At 39.8% G+C, this 17163-nt stretch overlaps 1 protein-coding gene across 2 annotated transcripts in view; it reads right to left on the reverse strand.

Annotated features, from left to right (window-relative positions):
• Window positions 1-17163, reverse strand: part of chst8 (carbohydrate (N-acetylgalactosamine 4-0) sulfotransferase 8) — a 209609-nt gene that overhangs the window by 134809 nt on the left and 57637 nt on the right. For both annotated transcript variants that reach the window (XM_042488543.2, XM_088080560.1), the window contains 2 exons: window positions 16676-16756; window positions 16107-16187 (listed from right to left, as the gene is read on the reverse strand). In XM_042488543.2, coding sequence (XP_042344477.1) covers window positions 16107-16187; window positions 16676-16756 — 162 coding nt within the window. The remainder of the gene's footprint in view (window positions 1-16106; window positions 16188-16675; window positions 16757-17163) is intronic.

A 17163-nucleotide genomic window follows, 5' to 3' on the forward strand; every position in this document is an offset into this window, starting at 1 on the left:
GTCAAAATTACCGTCGGCATCTGTTGTACTTTGTTTCACGTTGTTATTACTCATTAGCAAATGTTAGCATGCTAACAATCTAAACTGAGATGCTAACAACTCCTATTTCTTAACATTATTTTTACAAATTACACCAGCATTGCAGTGTAGCATCAGCTTTTCCAAAAACATAATTTTCCACATTTTCCTTTTCTACTTTACTGGTATAGTTAAACTTTGCAATGACGTTCACACTAATTTCACCTATTCCCACTTTTCTAGCTATTCCTACTACTTCACCTTCCTCTTACACATTTAAGCCAGCATCGCAGTGTAGCATCAGCTTTTCAACAAGCTTAAATTCTTAAATCTATTCCCACTTTTCCAGCTATTCTCTATTGCTTATTTTTATTTACACAAAATTAGACTACCTCTAATACACAGTTTGTTCTTCCTGTATAACCATTTGCTGTCGGAAAAAAATATTCACAACTTTGTTCTGCTTCTTGGTTATTTGACCATCACCGATCGGTCCTTCTGGGCACCAGACACCATCAAACCAGCCTGCACAAAGTGACTCCAGGTATCCAAAATAGCACCAGGTCAAAGTCATTTCTCTCTCACTTGGCTGTACGGAAAACAACAAAGAGTATCTATTTCATATCATATGACTGGTGTTTCAGGATCAATAGCCCCCAAGTCCACCAGGGAAAACCCTCTGGCTCTAGTCTGAAATCAAATTGTAAATAGCCCGAAATAGCTCCTGTGTGACTAATTCTCTTTCTCTGCCATAACTACTGAAACTGTAAGTGGCTTTTTGTACGTAGCAGAAAATTAGATTCTTTACGTTATTAGAGACACAACCCCCATGAACGTCCAACAAAAAAAAAAAGAAAAGAAAAGAAAAAAAATGCTTGTCAATATTAATAGCTAATATGATCAAAGATGGCCCTGCAGGTTTTATTAGCCATCTGGCAGCTCCGTTGGGCAATTTGAAAGCAATTTTTGAGTTGTAACATTTGGGGGGAAACAAAGTGTGTGTGTGTGGGGGCAGCAAAGGTTGATGAGAGACAGAGCGATACAGTTGGTGCAGGCGATTAGCTGTATGGCAATCCCCCTGTTAAAAGGCTGGAGAATGCCCAGGTTGGATTGATTAACTGGCTGCAGTTTGGTGACAGCTCCCATATCGCAACCTCACTGCCCACTGAAGTGTGCATTAGGACTTGGTGTTGGCAGCAATATGGCTTTTACATTTAACAATCTGTGCCCAGACAGAGTGGAAGGGCTCAGGAGACAAGTTGACAGAGGGGAGCCTCCCATCACTTGTCAGCATTGTCAGGGGCAATGCCTCATTATCTCCACTCTATTGGCTTCCATTCATGTCGTTTATCATTTCCATCACCTTTTCTTTGTGGCCCACATCAGAGAGAGAGACGAGGTCTGGAGGGGATATATGTATATAAATATGTCGAAAATTGGCTCGCTATGGATTCCTTTGCTCGTGTGGACCTCTTTGTTTGGTGGCAGACAGAGGTGTCTTTTGTGTATCTGCCAGAAGGGCCACGGCTCTCTCCATCAATGGCACGCCATTCAGGAGATAAGCATCAGCTGGCGGCCCACTCCACTGACACCGCCACTTCCTCCCAGAGTCAGCAGATTACATTTTAGAAGTTGACAGCTTGTTATCACTCTGGATAGCAGGAGGGTTTAATCTTTTGTTCTTTTCTGGTCAGGGTAGGGCTGAGGAGTCGTCTGCTCAGGCCACTGATTCCGGCGACTTCCCTCCTTGTGCCCTCTGCAGTGACACACACGGTGAATAGGCCACTCTCTCCTCCGTTCTTTTCATCTTCCTCTAAGAGTGCCTGCACTTTGTAGGGGGATTACAGTGATGGAAGCCTCAGCAGTGCACAATGATATCCATTCAACATGTCTCTCTGGCAGACAGGGGATGGGTTCAAGTCTGATTTGATAATGGGTATGCTGGCTTCGCTCTAGAGGGACGGATCACAGATCCTAAGGCCGGGTTTGTCCTTTGGGAACAATCATTTGGAATCCCTCTCAGAATAATATCCATGGACCATAATAGGGGTGGAGAATGGCATGGTGCTTGTACAGAATTGTAGCTTATACAGATAGTGTTGAGAGGAAAGCTTTTCCTTTGCTGAAGTTGCTGCAAAAACATCATGGTACTAAGAAACAAGCTCTGCAGAGGAGTGTGGAGATGTTTTCTCAGAAACAGCATGGTCCCAGAGGTTCCACAAAGAATACATGAAATTTCTTATGTTCCATTTCGACCTTGATATGACAGCTGGTCTTAAAGCTGCCTTTTGTCCAAGCTTATATTCACCGCGCAGTGTATAGACTTCATTTCAGTGGCTCAAATATTATGCCGCAGAAATCTGAAAGCTGTTCGTCTATAAACAGATGATTAAATAAAGAGGAACATTCAAAGCTGCAGATAGGCTCTGAAAAAACATATTAATGTGGTTTAAGGAGTTCACTATACTGTAGGAGCAGGTTATAACTTTTCATAACGGATCTAAGCCTTGGGTATCTCATTATTATGTTTGGAAGAGAGTCACTTGATACTCATAGATATTAATTGATCTGTTTAACAGAATAATAAAATATACAGTTTTGTTTTGATAACATTAACTCGTCTTGCATAATCTTCCCATCCTGAGTGGATGAAAACCTTGAACATTGGCATTTATTATCACTGCTTTGCTTTTGAAGCCACGAGATGTCTCCTTGGTGAGAACTGTGGTTATATAACCTCCCTCTCTCCTCCCACTCTCTCTTTGTATGTCTCTTCCTATCTATGGCGTTCACTGCCTCTCAAGCCTCCTGGAAGATGGCTACAAAGCTCAAACTTACAAGTTTCTTCATGGTTGGGAATACTTAAGACAAGGCTTCTTGCTTTTCTGATGTGTTTGCAGTGGTGAAGACGAGCTTTCTGAAAGGAACATTATGTTTGATATGAACAGACTCATACGAAGGCAGTGATCCTAGAAAAATCATACAGCTTATGCAACACATCAGAGCTGTCTGATGAAATTAATTCTGCAGACAAAGTTTCTTTTTGTCAGACTGCAGACAGACATAAGAGTAGATAATATTTGCACCAACTTAAAGGAAAGCTGAAATATTACTGCCTACGTTTAGGCCCGTAGACAGTACTGGTTTGGTTAAATACTCCACTGAGGTTACCTGTATGATCAATCTGTTTAATCGCTTCTGTCTCTTTACTTAAGGGAGAGGTATGACACAGTATCTTTTGTCACAAGATTAAATTAAGTCTAGATTTTATCTTGCTTGCTTGACACTTCAACAGTTGTCTCTCTTGACAAAAGCTGATATATCACACCATGTCTGATATCCATACCTTGGCAGCGCAAGGACAGAGAAACTGTCGAAGCAGAGGAGTGACAACTCTCAAGGCTGTTGTGTTCAGAATTAACTAATAAATTGAATGCAAGCATTAATGTCACGTTGGTATAAAGGAGCATCTAGTGCAACTGTATTGGAGACACGTGGCTGCCTACAACCCACCAGGATTAGCAGGTGCTTACTGTTTCTTCCACTGGCAAAATCTACAGTATCTATGCTAGCAAACAGAGGCAAACAAGCTGCAACAACTAAAAAAAATTTCAGCACGGGGAAAGTGCTGCAGCTTCAGAAAAAATAACAATTAAAAAACACATGAAAATCCAAAACAAATACAACAGAGACATGCTACAAATGAAAAAGCTCACCACAGAATGCCAAAACTAAGACATTAACAGCAAATACACTACAAATACAGTAACCATGAAAAGTCAAAAACCTAAAAAAAATCCAAATACAACAGAAAAATGCTGTATGTACAATCAACACAACAAAAGCTCTCCGGGCCTCTAGGTGAAGCACTAAGTGGAACAGCTTGACTTTCAACCCCAGAAAGAGACAGACATGTTTGTTTTTGGAGCAGGAAGAAAAATGGAGTAAAGAGGTGACATTAAAAAATAAAAGGTTTGTATACTATTTTGCATTTGGCCTTAGTCTTCCAAAATTGGAAAAAAAAACCCATTTATATGTTTCCATGTTGTATTTGGTTTGGATTTTTGTTTGCGTTTTATAAATCAGTGTTGTTCCTGCACCACGTTTCTCCTACTGGAAATGTTTTGGGTTATTCTATGTGTGCATCGGTGTAAACTGTGTAGCAATAATGTAACTAAACTAAGTAAGCTGGCTAACAGTTACTGAAAAAATAAAATACATTTAATGTTATAATATTACTATGAGGCAGATTAACTTTTCCAAGTATCTGAGCTGATAACTGTGTTGTCTAAATTGCAATAGATATACAATATTACAGTCTTATCTTGGTTAACTAATTAAATTAAAAAATGTAACCCAGAAATATCTGAAAATCAGTTAAGGGTAAGGCACCAGCTTGGTGGCCAAGCTGTTAAAGACTAAACATGCATGTTGTAGGTAATGTATAACATAGTGTGGACTTTGCAATATAACCAAGGCTTTGCAGTGCATTGCTTGATTCAGTGATTCAAATTTGTCTGACTGAAAAATAGCTGCTCTACCTGGTCTGCTATAAAATAAATCAGCTACTCTCTTTGAAACTGACCAATTTTTGAACTAATAAGACAAAGAAATGCAACATTAACTGACAAAATCTTGTTTTTTTTCTCCCTTCAGATTGTTGGATACATTACTTTTCACTCCATATCGGTATCAGCCATGTTGCTGTTATTAAACAGATTTTAAAACCAGGTGAGTCCTGATTAATTGGTGCTCCAATAGAAACAAGACGTCTCTTAATGCCTGAAGATTCAGAGTCGGACTGATAGCAGATCGACTGCGGACACTGACAGCCTGGACAGTGTCATCATGAGCAAGGAGCCAAGTGCTGAGTTTAATCAGACTCTGAGTGACTGTGTGCTGCTGAGGCCGACCTGTTTGTAATAATTACAGAGGAGCAACAATACATGCATTGCTGCAGTGTCTCAGTCGGCCTCCCGGTGCTTCTGGTCAGTCAGAACTCAGAGCCTCATTCTGTAACTGATATGTATTCAATTAAGTGGGAGAAGCAGGAAAGCAGATGTGACATTGTCACAGATGTTTTTTGAAATCATTTTTAGTTATTGCTATTGGATATGGGCTCCATCCTAAAAAAGATATGGTCAGTCATCCAAAACTATCAGATATGGGCAGAAAATTGGAATTTGGAGAATGAATGTCACTGTGAACTTGGCCTTGACCCAACTGTCTATGTTTATCTAAAACTGTCTTCCAAAAGATGAACCCCTTTTGTGTCCACAGCCACAGAGTGTACTGAGCCTCAGCTGTGGTTCTTGCGGTGACATAGTGTGGGACAGACTGACAGCGTCGAGAGGCAGCATCTGTGATTACGGCCTTCAAAGACATTTTCAAAAATCAGCCTCACTGTTGGAACCACCTGGTGCTCTAGCCTTGTTCTATTTTATTTCCTTTGGAGTTTTTAATGTTACCCAGCGTGGCATTATGGAAAAGGCCAACCTGAAAGCCCCCCCACCACCAGCAGGACGGCCAGGCCATGTCCTGTTGCTCAGTCGGGGTCCAGACCCTGTCTGCTTGTCAGTGGCTCAAAAGATGCATCTTCAACTCTGCTGAGTTGAAAGAAAGATCACAGCATGTTTTCCCTCTCATTTTTTGTTTCAATCAACGTCCTCCCTCTCATCCTTCCTCTGGTTTCTTTTGGATCTGCGTTTCATATTTCATGGTTTTCTGGATAGCATAAGATCAGCTGTTTTGAAGTTTTTTTACTTTGGCGAGTGAAGAACAGTTCAGTGGAAAGCTCTGCTGCAGTGATGTGATTTGAGACTGTACAACCATTCCCACTGGACTCTGCCACACAGGGTAGCCTTTCTCTTACGATATAAAAGAGAAACTGTGTTTCAAACACTCCAATTTTAAGCATGTTTTTACAGCCTTCATTTAACAGTTGCTGTATAACTCAAGCAACAACAGCCTCTTAAATACTGCCTGTTCAGGGTGGGAATATTGCGCCCTTATGCTGCTTTGCCATTCTGTATATAATGTACTGTTGCACAATGGGGGGACAGAGCGGTCTCACCTCTCACCGCCACGGAAGGTAGTACATTGTGGAAGCAATGTCTATATAAGCAGGAGAGCCGGCAGGACAGGATCATGGGCGGCACATGCGTAACATTTTGACGATGTGTTTGGTGTGCCACATACCACGGGAGATTTAAAAAGTACCAGGTAGCGGCTAAATCAAAGAAGGAGAACGGCAGTTGTAAATGTCTGCAATTTGGGAAAACTATTTTGGATTTCAGAGCTCCTTACCCTCTGTGAAGAGGACAAGATCAGCCACCAAATAACACAGACAATAATTGATTTGTATTGCAATGTCATGCCAATATTATTGTTTATAAAGCGCTGGTGCCACATATGTTGTATGACACACTAGAGGCCGAGGCTGCTGTGTTACATGCCATGCTCATCACCTCTCTTTTGACTGCGGGATGCTGGAATTCAGTCTATAATTACACACTGGAGCAGACTGTTGCTGCTACTGTTTGGTTATGTGAGAAAGCACAAAGGAGGCAGGAAGGGAAGATCACTGTGTAAAAAGGGCTACATATTCTAAAAAGCTATCCCTAAGTTTTCAGAAGTGCTCTTTTTTGTAACTATCCACATTTTTTTTACACTGACCTCTGCAGGAGCACAAATGTGAAAAATAAAATCTATTTGTATAGATTGGCATATAGTAGAGGCCATTGGTGAGCAGGATCAGATGGCAGGGAAAACAGATTATGTTGCTGGGCTCCTGTGGCATAACCCCGGGCATTAATGTTAATGGAAAACCACATGACCTTGCAGTTGCCTCTGAGCGGCTCCATTTTAAATCCAATTGACATGGCCAAAGTCTGGAAGAGGCTGGAGAGACGGTGATGCATGCACCTGATACCCATGCATGAGAATAGTCTGTTTATTTTCCTTTTTTTTTTTCTTCTTTTCAGGGGATCCCAGAGGCCTCCCGTAAGGTCTGCCTTCCCCTGTTCCTCCCAGGGAACAGGGGAAGGCAGAGCTGAATATGGAATCGCGGTGGCTATAATACTTGCTGGAATGCCCCATGCCAGATGTCATGTGATCCCAACACTGAGCAGGATGGCAAAGCTTGGTCTGCACTGCTATAGCATTCTAATCAAGGTATGTCATTATGCTCCAAAGATAGAAGACCCCTTGTTTCTCATGGAGTAAATTAAACTTAAGGTCGGTTAAAAATCACTGTAATGGAGCTGCCTTTGCCAAGAACTGCTTTCCAATGATCTTCCTGCTCTGAGAGGAATGGAGGGGATAGTGCCAGCACATCAGAAACAGGCTTTGTTAAAGAAGCTTTGCACACACAGATGAAAGAATGGAAAATCGGGGTAAAATAACATTCTGCTTTTTCCATAAACATCCAGCGGAGGATTTGCATTCAAATATGTTGCAGTTGCAACGCTCCGAGGGTCATCAGCACAATTTAATTACACTAAGAGACAGCTAAATTGGACTTTGAGAACAGACAAGGCTTAAGGGATTACTGGACCTCTGACGGAGAGATCAAATTTTACCTTCGAGCATGAAACAATATGCCCGCTTCCTGGCAGGCTCCATGTGGACAGAGATAGAGGGAAGGGAGGTTGGAGGGGGGTCGCCAACAGTGGACAGCCAGATGATTAATTTTATTCCTTTTTTTTCCATTTACTGTATTTGAAATGGCCTGCTTTTTAAAAGCAAAGTGTTTCAGGATAAACTTGGCATGATCAAAGTAAAGAAAAAAAAGCCTGTGTGCATCTAAAGATATTGTTTATCTTGATCACCACCTCTGACTCCGGGCTTCCCCCAGTATCTCCCTAACCTCTCCTGCATGTCTAGTCTTTTGTCTCCATGTCTCCGGCAGTTTATACTATTTATTCTTCAGTGATTTATTGAACATTGTGCTTCCTCTGCAGCTGCCAGCTTACTGTATGGCATGCTGCCTGAATGTTGCATCACTCAATACAGACTTTTTACGTCTCCATGTCTTTCTAAATAGCAGAAGTAGTAGTGGAATTGACTGGGCTACAGTATATCAAGGGATTACATGTAACATTGGACGGGAAGTAGTGCTGTGCGAGTTTTATACTTCATTCATGAAGAGTCAGTCAATGGAGTCTGACATTTTCAGATCTTGGCCTTTCACTGTGCCAGCCCCCCTCTACAGTTACAGTAGATGTCATCCACACTAGACATAAAACAAAATCAAAAGTGTTGATGACATCTTCTTTGTTATAAGATGTTTCTATTTTGTCAATCCATACAGCTTGTGAATGGTGGAAACACAGAAAGTTAAGAAATTCTAATTGACATTAAAGGTCCAGTGTGTAGGCTTTACTAGAATCCAACAGTAAGGTAGCAAAACGAAAATTTCTCCTGTAAGCCTAGCATGTATAAACGCAATGGCCAAAATGAAAAAATGAATTGCCCTGTCTAGAGCCAGTGTTTGATTTGCCCTTTCTGGGCCACTGTAGAAACAACATGGCAGGCTCTGTGGGAGATGACCTCCCCGTGTGTAGATACAGTATAATGGCTCATTTTGAGATAACTGAAACAACATTCCACAAAAAATCTTATTTTCAGGTGATTATAAACTAATGAAAACATAGCTAAGAATATTACTTAGCATTTCTGCCAATATATGCCCATAAGCCCTGCACATTTTACATATAATCACTTTTTAAATTGGTATGAAAAGCTTCTTAGCTCATTGCTCCGGAAGCAGATAGAGTTATGGTGGCATTCCTTTGTAGTTGTATTTCATGGCCACCTAAGTCTTTATTACTGCATATTTCCACTCTTTTATCTGGCTCTTTAGCTGCAAGATGTCCCACATATGTTCACCAGCTAATGTCTAACTGTCTGTCTGCTATCTGGAGGGAGCTTACAGTAAAGAAAACTGCTATGGCTAACAAATGACGCTGTGAGAATGGTGAGAGGGAACCAAATGAGTAAAGATGCGGGCTGGGAAAACCAAGCACCGGGCTGACATAAGTTTAAACACTCACACAGAGCTGAGGGGAACTGCTGAGTGCAGTGATAATTCTCTGTGGGTTCATCACTGCAAGCAATCTCACTCACATTACACATAGTAATTTCATCCACTGTTATGATAAAAAAGAGTGATTATAGCCATTACGAGGGAATACCTGTTTGAATAGCAGTCTGACATGATAAGGACAATGATCTAATGATTAGAAATATATGAATATTCTATAATCCAACCAGACTTATCTGAAATCTTCCACCATAGCTGAATTCTAGTTTTTGTAGGGATTTGATTACACAAATTACTTGTGTTCACATCCTTGTTTTTTATTTCATCAGGTAGGTGTTAGGGCACTTTCATGCTGAACATTGCTGACACCTGCATTCTGCAGCTGGAGGATGCTGGGTATGGCAACATGGGCTGATAAAAAAAAAAAGCATGCATAACTAATTACTTCAATTTAGCATCCTTGTTTGAAAATCTTAACTGAAAGCCACACATCAGAGCAGTCTTCAACTAACTAAAAAACGTATTCATCTAAAAATGCAGAACACAAGCTGATATAGTAACACTAAAACAGGTGCATAAGAGCAAGAAATCAGTTTCTTACATCATTCTCGTTTATTTTGTGAATTTAACTATCAGACTGTGTATTCTCACCCTACAGGTGAGTTGGTGGGGTTTGCATTTGAAAATAATGTTCGCATAGGTCAAAGTTTGTGTTAAAGGCTGAATAAAAAGGATTTGAGTAAATAAGAAAATAAAATAAACTAAAAAAAAAAAAAAAAAAAAAAATGTAAAGAGTCCCAACAAAAAAAATCCCTCACATACATCAACTGTGCCTCACTGGAAGTTTGTGCAGGCGTCTGTATCTGCAGAGACGCTTCTTTTATGCCTCCAAATCACAGTGGCATCATTTGTGTGTGATTACATAATGCATGCCGGCATCGCAGAATCAAGAGGTGTGACTTGCAAGACATGTAACAAAATAGTGTTGGCCTCTAGTGTGCTATATAACATATGCGTCAGAAGGACTTTCCAAACAATACCAAAGGCATATCATGGCAATTAACAGTTATTTACCATCTCCATTAAATGCAGGCTGATCTCGCCCTCTGCTCGGAGGGTAACGAGCCCCTGAATCTCATTGTTTTCCCAATTTACGGAGATTTAATGCTGCTGAGTTAGCCACTCAACTGCTACTGCTTTCAAATGTCCCGTAGTGGGTCACAAACATAACACGTCTTCAAACCATCACACCTGTCCTGCCCATTGTTCCGTCCTGCTGGCTATCCTATTCATAAAGACACCATTTCAGCGCTGTTACTACACCCATGGTGGCTCAAAGGCGAGACCACTCTTTCCCCTTATTGCGCCAACGTACCTTATATACAGAATGACAAGGCGGCATAACAGCGCAATATTTACACCTAGAGCAAGCAGCCATACCCTACTCATTCTGCCTTTTAGTTTCAATGTACACTATTGTTTTTTTTAATTAAAATGTTATATTCCCCTATTTAAAGTAAGATAAAGCATTATGTATACAAATAAAGAGCACATTTTTGTCTAGTGTGATCCCGGTACCAACCACAGAGCCACAGGCAGCTGAGGCCAGCAATGCTAAACTGTATGCACTTAAGGTAATGTAGGCTACGTTTGTTCAAAGCACTTAACAAATGGCATGTTATTATCCACTTGATGGCTACTAAACACACAATTTTCCTAGCACACAGTCATTGGGGCAAGAACTTCGCCTCCTCTTCTCTATCTATGTATTACTCTGCATTAAAGTTTGTGAGGCGACACGCAGGCTGATCTTCCACTCACCAGAGCAGTTTGGTCCTCACTGCTACGCTGATCTGAAAAATACCCCAAGGTGTAAATGTGTGCAGACAATTTATCTGAACTGCTAGCTCTTCAGGTGCTTCTTCTCCCTGAGAAGCCGGCTGCTGTTTCTCCAATTGTCCTTAAACAATTACTTGGGATGGATCATGGGGGAGACTGTTGCCAGTTAAACTGCAGTTTTCACAGCTACCATTGTGCAGGCCATCTAAACCATGGGATACAAAGCTCTAAAGCGCACTGCAAGCCAAATAAAGAGGTGGAGAAGGAGGGGGAGGCAGATAAAAGCTGACACCCAATGTATTATAACTCAGCTCTATTAGATATGAGCTTCTGCTGGGGTGAAGCACCATAGCTTAAGGCAAAGAAACTGCTTGCTCATTGTGCTTCAGCAAGGGGGCTGGGAAGACTGTGTAGCTGCTGCGTTCTGTATACAGCACACAGTCTCATGCATGATTTAGTAAACTCGAATTCTCACTTCAATATTCAAGTTGCGATATAGCAGATGAGATAAAAGGATGTGCTTAGGCTGCAAAACTTATTCTAAGATACACTACATGCTTGAAAAATGGCTAGTAATCAAAAGGGAGAGAAATCATCAATGAAACGCTGCTATATCTTCCATTGTCAGCAGTTATTCAGTTTTGGTAACAAGTAAACAAAAGCAGTATATTCTTCTTACTGACAACAAGACCAATACTTTAACATATCAACATGCAACACATATGGTCACATAGTTTTCCGATCAACAGGATCTATTGTTATGATGATGGTTTTTTGAAAAGAGGTCGGTCCCTTAAGTGTTTTTCTTTTCCAATAAAACATGATACAGCTTGTTGCTTGATTGTTTATTATGGTAGAATGATATGATATTGCAATTTAATAAATGCCCTTTTAATTTTGCTAAGCATGAATGGACAACCCTGAAAACCAGACAAATCTGCAAGATCATGTCTTATATGCTCCGGCAACTCGCATTTGTGATTTGGTCCAGTGATATCAGGCGATGGATTAACGGTTTATACAGAACTTAATGCATCATAATGAAAAGATGTCCTGATGCAAGTGTGTTCATTATGTTAGTATGTTCACAAACGAATACTTGTTTACTAGATAGCTACCATTTCCGTTGAAAGGGTGAACTACAGAAAAGTGAAATTATTTAGAATTTATTAATGTCAATGATGTCAATATCCGACTAGTTATTCCTTGGAGATTTGGAAATTTAAACACAGCTTTTAATTGACAGTAAAGATAACTTGAGCTGGAGAGCTGGAGGAAGATTTTGTCAAATATGAAAGAGAAAAAGAGAGCAAAAAAAGAAATCAACCAATGTTATTATTCCTGAAACTGACACCAAAGTTTTCCTGTTTTTAGTATTTTTAATCTGCTCCCAGTTGGCACTTTTTGACCTATGCTGTGTGTACCGTTCTGATTAATCTGTCTGTCTTTAACTAATTGTCAATTGCCATTGTATGTTGTTATCTGAAACAGGAGACCCCGTGTCTCAATGAGATTAACTGAATAAATAAAGGTTAAAATAAAAAAATAAACACCACCCAAATTAAGACACCCATTATGTTATTTCCCTCTTCAAGAAAAGTTCAACCAATATGTTCGAACATAAGCTACTCTCTCTCAAAGCCAAAAACAAGCTGCTTCATACACAATGAATGAGAGCCTGATCTTGTGGACCCACTGATTTTATTTTCTTTTTTATACTCATGCAAGCTTTATTCTATTCTAGCGTTCTCAGTTATGCAAAAAAAAAACATGCCCATATATTCAGAACATTCCCCTGGCTGCTCTCAGTGTCATCTACAACATCATTCCCAATTCACTGTTAATTTAGCAGCTCCAGACGTTATCCCAATTTTGAGTTTTTACTCTCTAGTCTTTAAATTTGTGAGAGAGATGGCAGTGTTTACTAATATTTTGGACTGTCTTAGACCATAGGAGTAACATGTATACATTTTGAAAATGGCCCTTTTAGACACAGTGGAGTGGAAAAGTGTTGAGGGCCTAAAAAAGATAAAGATCTATTTGCATCATGCTATTTGCAGCTAAGGTGTGATGACAAACTGACAATGTTAATTTACTCTCTCCCTCAATCAGTCTTAATATAGAACTGTTCTTGCAACAGTAATTATAAATATCTGATCCTGCAGCATCAATGACCTGAGGCTTGTTAGAGACGTTTCCCCCAAACAGCTGCTCCAATGTACGCATGTTAAATGTCAACTCACTTGACAATTATCGTCAATAAATCAATGTCAAGTGCTCACTAATGCGTAAAAAAAGATACGGAAAACAGTATGCAGCTATGTACAGTTAATGTTCATGCTTTATGAAACTGGTAAGCTCTTCTAAACAGCTGACATTTAAGATGACAAGAGTAGGTGTTAACAAAGAGTGATATAAGCTTGCTTTAAGACCACCAAGAAGCTTCAGCCCCACAATTTTTGTTGCCGCACTGGATTCCAAGAGATACTAGTAAATATGAATGAAAACACATGACAATGATGTGTGAGGAGGACAAAAAAAAAGAAAAAAATGGTCTGTTTTAAACACCTTGGCAATCTAACTTTGTCCTAACGTACCTGCTGTAGTTTTGTGTCCAATAAAGGACTCACTTTCTTTCTGTGTAAATAAAAGATAAGATAATCTAGAACTGTTGGCATGTTTACAACCTGTAACCTGATAGCCTTGCTGCCTGTATGTTTTACCTCATTAGACTTTGTTTTAGTGATGCTGATGTGTTTCCAGATTTTAGTGAATACAATATTATCATAACTGAAAATTTGAAAATAGAACACTATGGAAAAAAAGACGCCTTTAATACACAAGAAATACACTTTTCAGTGAAAGTGCTTATATCAATTACTTCAACAGAACATAGAACCAATGTGAACAAACTAAATAAATGAGCCTGTTAAATGTCAAATGTATGAAATCGAAAACACAACACAATTACATCAAGCAAACAAACACAACAGGACATAAAACATGACCTCAAACTAAAATTGAGTACTTCCACTGACACTATCCATACTGACTATTGAAAAATGTTGTCTCACTAAAGTGATGTAAGTCACAGTATCTCACACCTGCTTTTTCACACCTAGTTCTTTTTACACAAAAAATCAGTTTGGTGCAATTCTCATGCATGAACCGACTTTTTAAAGCTCTTTTGGGTCTTGGTCTGATTTGGTCGTGAATATTAAATACACTTTTATATTTTTTACATGATGTGTGTGTGTGTGTGTGTGTGTCTGTCTGTTTTTGCATTCGTGTTTCTCTGTGTGCGTCCTGTGTGTGTTTGTATAATTGTGAAAGGCCTTTTTTTTTTCCTTCCTGACAACGTGCCTGAAAGCATCTGACAATCAGGGGAAAATTAGAGGGTGGGGAGATTCCCCTCTGGCTAAGTGGCTCTCATTGCTGTAGAATGTGACACTGCTGTGATATTTGTAATGATTCACAGTGTTGTTGACACACAATAGCGCTGCAACTCTGTGGGTTTAAGTTTCGGTTCAGTTGATGGTTTTTGTCCCCAGAGAACCTGCTGGACCAGTTCAGTGGTATTTTCTTTTAGATCCACAAACACATTGTTTATTTACAGCTTACTGGACTTCATGATACAAACATAAAAGAGTAAAATTGAGTTCTTAAAGAGTTCAATCCAAAAGGACAATATACTGTAGAATAACCACCACAATGTGTAATTTGTGAAATCAAGAAGCTAAATATCACCAGTGAGTCCCTCAGGTAAAAATATCTGAGTTGAAGACAAAGTCAGGGGCCAGTCCAGCAACAGCAGCAACGTGCAACTAATCCTACTCTCATTTAGGTGGAAAGTGTTGTACAAGCCAAAGAGGCACATAAGCGAGCCGCTGATCTCTTGTTTCTGAGACATGAAGCAGCTTAGTTTTACACGCTCAGGACACTCTTCCATCACGGCTGCTTAAACCCCAATCTCCTTAATGCTGTGTGCCAAGCAGAAGCACATTGGATGCCGTTCTGGGGACAAAGGTTTGACTCATTTGGAAATTAAATGTACGGCCACCCTCGATCTCATTGGAAACTCTGACTGCGATGCCACCGGCTATAATCATCCCTGTTGCTACATTGCCTAGCCGTGTTGGGTGAAGCTGTGGCCGAGGATATGGTTGTTGCTCAGGCTATGATTGCTCACTTCAAATGTTAAATAGGCGTTATTTGTGGTTATCAGTGTTCTAGGCTCCTGCTGCAATGACTAGTATGTTCAAAGTGTTATCAGCTTATAAATGGCTATTGTTTTGGGGAGAAGTTTCATTACATTTCACTCTCATAAGGTTTGGGTACTAATACTGTGGTTGGTGGGTTTAAAAAAAACATCATGGTTTGGCTTAAAAAGTATGTATGTCACCTGACATATGTCACATACCTTTTATAACACAGTCCATACGACATATGTTACACAGTTTAAATAACTCAACACTGACTTTTGGTTTACCCGGGACACAAACACAGTTTTCCTGGGTGAAAGCCCTGTGTTTGTTTGTTCCATCCAGCACCCCGACCCCTTCCATTGTGGAGTTTCTGTTGCTATTTGTGCTAATGCTATCTTATAACAGAATTCTAAACATACTAGTCAGTGTTGCAGCAGCCTAAACTATATTTACAACGCAGATTAGCACTACTTACAGCTAATTAATAGAGTGACAGCATTCGGACCACATGAAATGACTGTATTTGTGACTGTATTTATGGAGGGCTCGATCTCCATGAAGGGCTCTACTCTTTAATACTCTTATTAACATTAGACAAGAAAGCATCATTAAGCCACATGGGCTTTCAATCTACAGTGATGATATCAGACGTGACAGACTTGCTACGTAAGTTCAATCCTATAGTTAAGAGGTCAAAATATTGATGATCATGAAACCACATTCAATGTCTCGTTAAATTTCAACACTGCTACATTCCTGTATTTTCATTTTGGTATGGATAAAGCATCACCACTTGCACCTCCTCCTGCAAAACTAATGACAGTGCATTGATTTAGAATTGGAAGGTCTATGCTTCTCTCTGCTGGATAACACTGAAATGCGTCACAACTCTTCACCTTGTTTTCTGTGTTGTGATCAGGGGATGTGACCCCAAGTATAAGCAGTTTTTGGGCCCCCACAGAACTCCTTTCAGTTGAAACTGACACTAGTGATGAGCTCACCTTTTTTCACGTCCTCGGTAGGATTAACATCAGATGACACGGGACCTGCAGCTGCTCCACTCTCTTTGGCTGTTTCTGAAACTGAGTCATATTTGGTTCATGATTTTAAGCTTTGCTAAATAATACTGATAGGTAATGTTACATGATATTGTTTAAAATTAAATCTCAGAAAAAACAAATAAACTTTTAGCTTAGTGGTAGGACTATTTTGAACATAATTAAACCACTCACAAGTTAGATTCTATTTTACTTAGATTCTCATCACCATGATCTTAAATTTGGAATTACTATCCTCCTTCTTGATCACCTAATGTTACTTTAAACCCTCTGGAAATGATGGTGGAGCATCTGGCATCTACAATACTGTATTTTGAAGGCTAAGTTTTTAAGCTAGCATGGAGCCAGTAGTATTATAAGGCTCTTGAGATTGTAAATATGGCAAACATGTCTTGTTAACTTACTGTGAAAGAGGCTAGATATCACTTCAAAGTTAAACGGTCAAGATCCCTGACACCACGATGTGAAATAATTGCTTGTAATAACTTTTGGTAGCTTCTTCATGAGCTCACCTTGTTTTCTGTCCTCGGCAACATTAGCAGGAGATGATGAGGGACCTGCCGCTGCTCCTCTTTCTTTGGCTTTTTCTGAAACTGAGGGCCATACATGTTCATTATGTTAAGCTCTGCTAGTGTTGACTGTTAATAAATATAATGCCAAACGTAGCTATGATTCTTATTCATCAATAATACTGAGTAATTTATGTTTGTTTAGTTTATGTCAAGGCTAAATTCACAGCTGTCTGACTGGATTCAAACTGCTGATTTTAGCTAAAACATTTGGCTCACCTTACTTTTGAAAGAAATCAGTCAAAAGATGTTTCCCTCAGTTTGCTTTTTTTCTCTTTCTTTTCTTTCTTTTCTTATTTCCATTTTAGAACCCTGATTTCCCTTTCTTGTGGAAAGACATGACAGCGTATGTTGATGCTCCAGCAGCATAAGCAGTCACTCACTTGGCTGTAGTTGCACATTTGACAAATCCTTCTGCAGGAGCGGACTGA

The sequence above is a fragment of the Plectropomus leopardus genome, chromosome 1 (assembly GCF_026936395.1).
Source record: "Plectropomus leopardus strain MGB_pleo_1.0 chromosome 1, ASM2693639v1, whole genome shotgun sequence".
NCBI lineage: Eukaryota > Metazoa > Chordata > Actinopteri > Perciformes > Serranidae > Plectropomus > Plectropomus leopardus.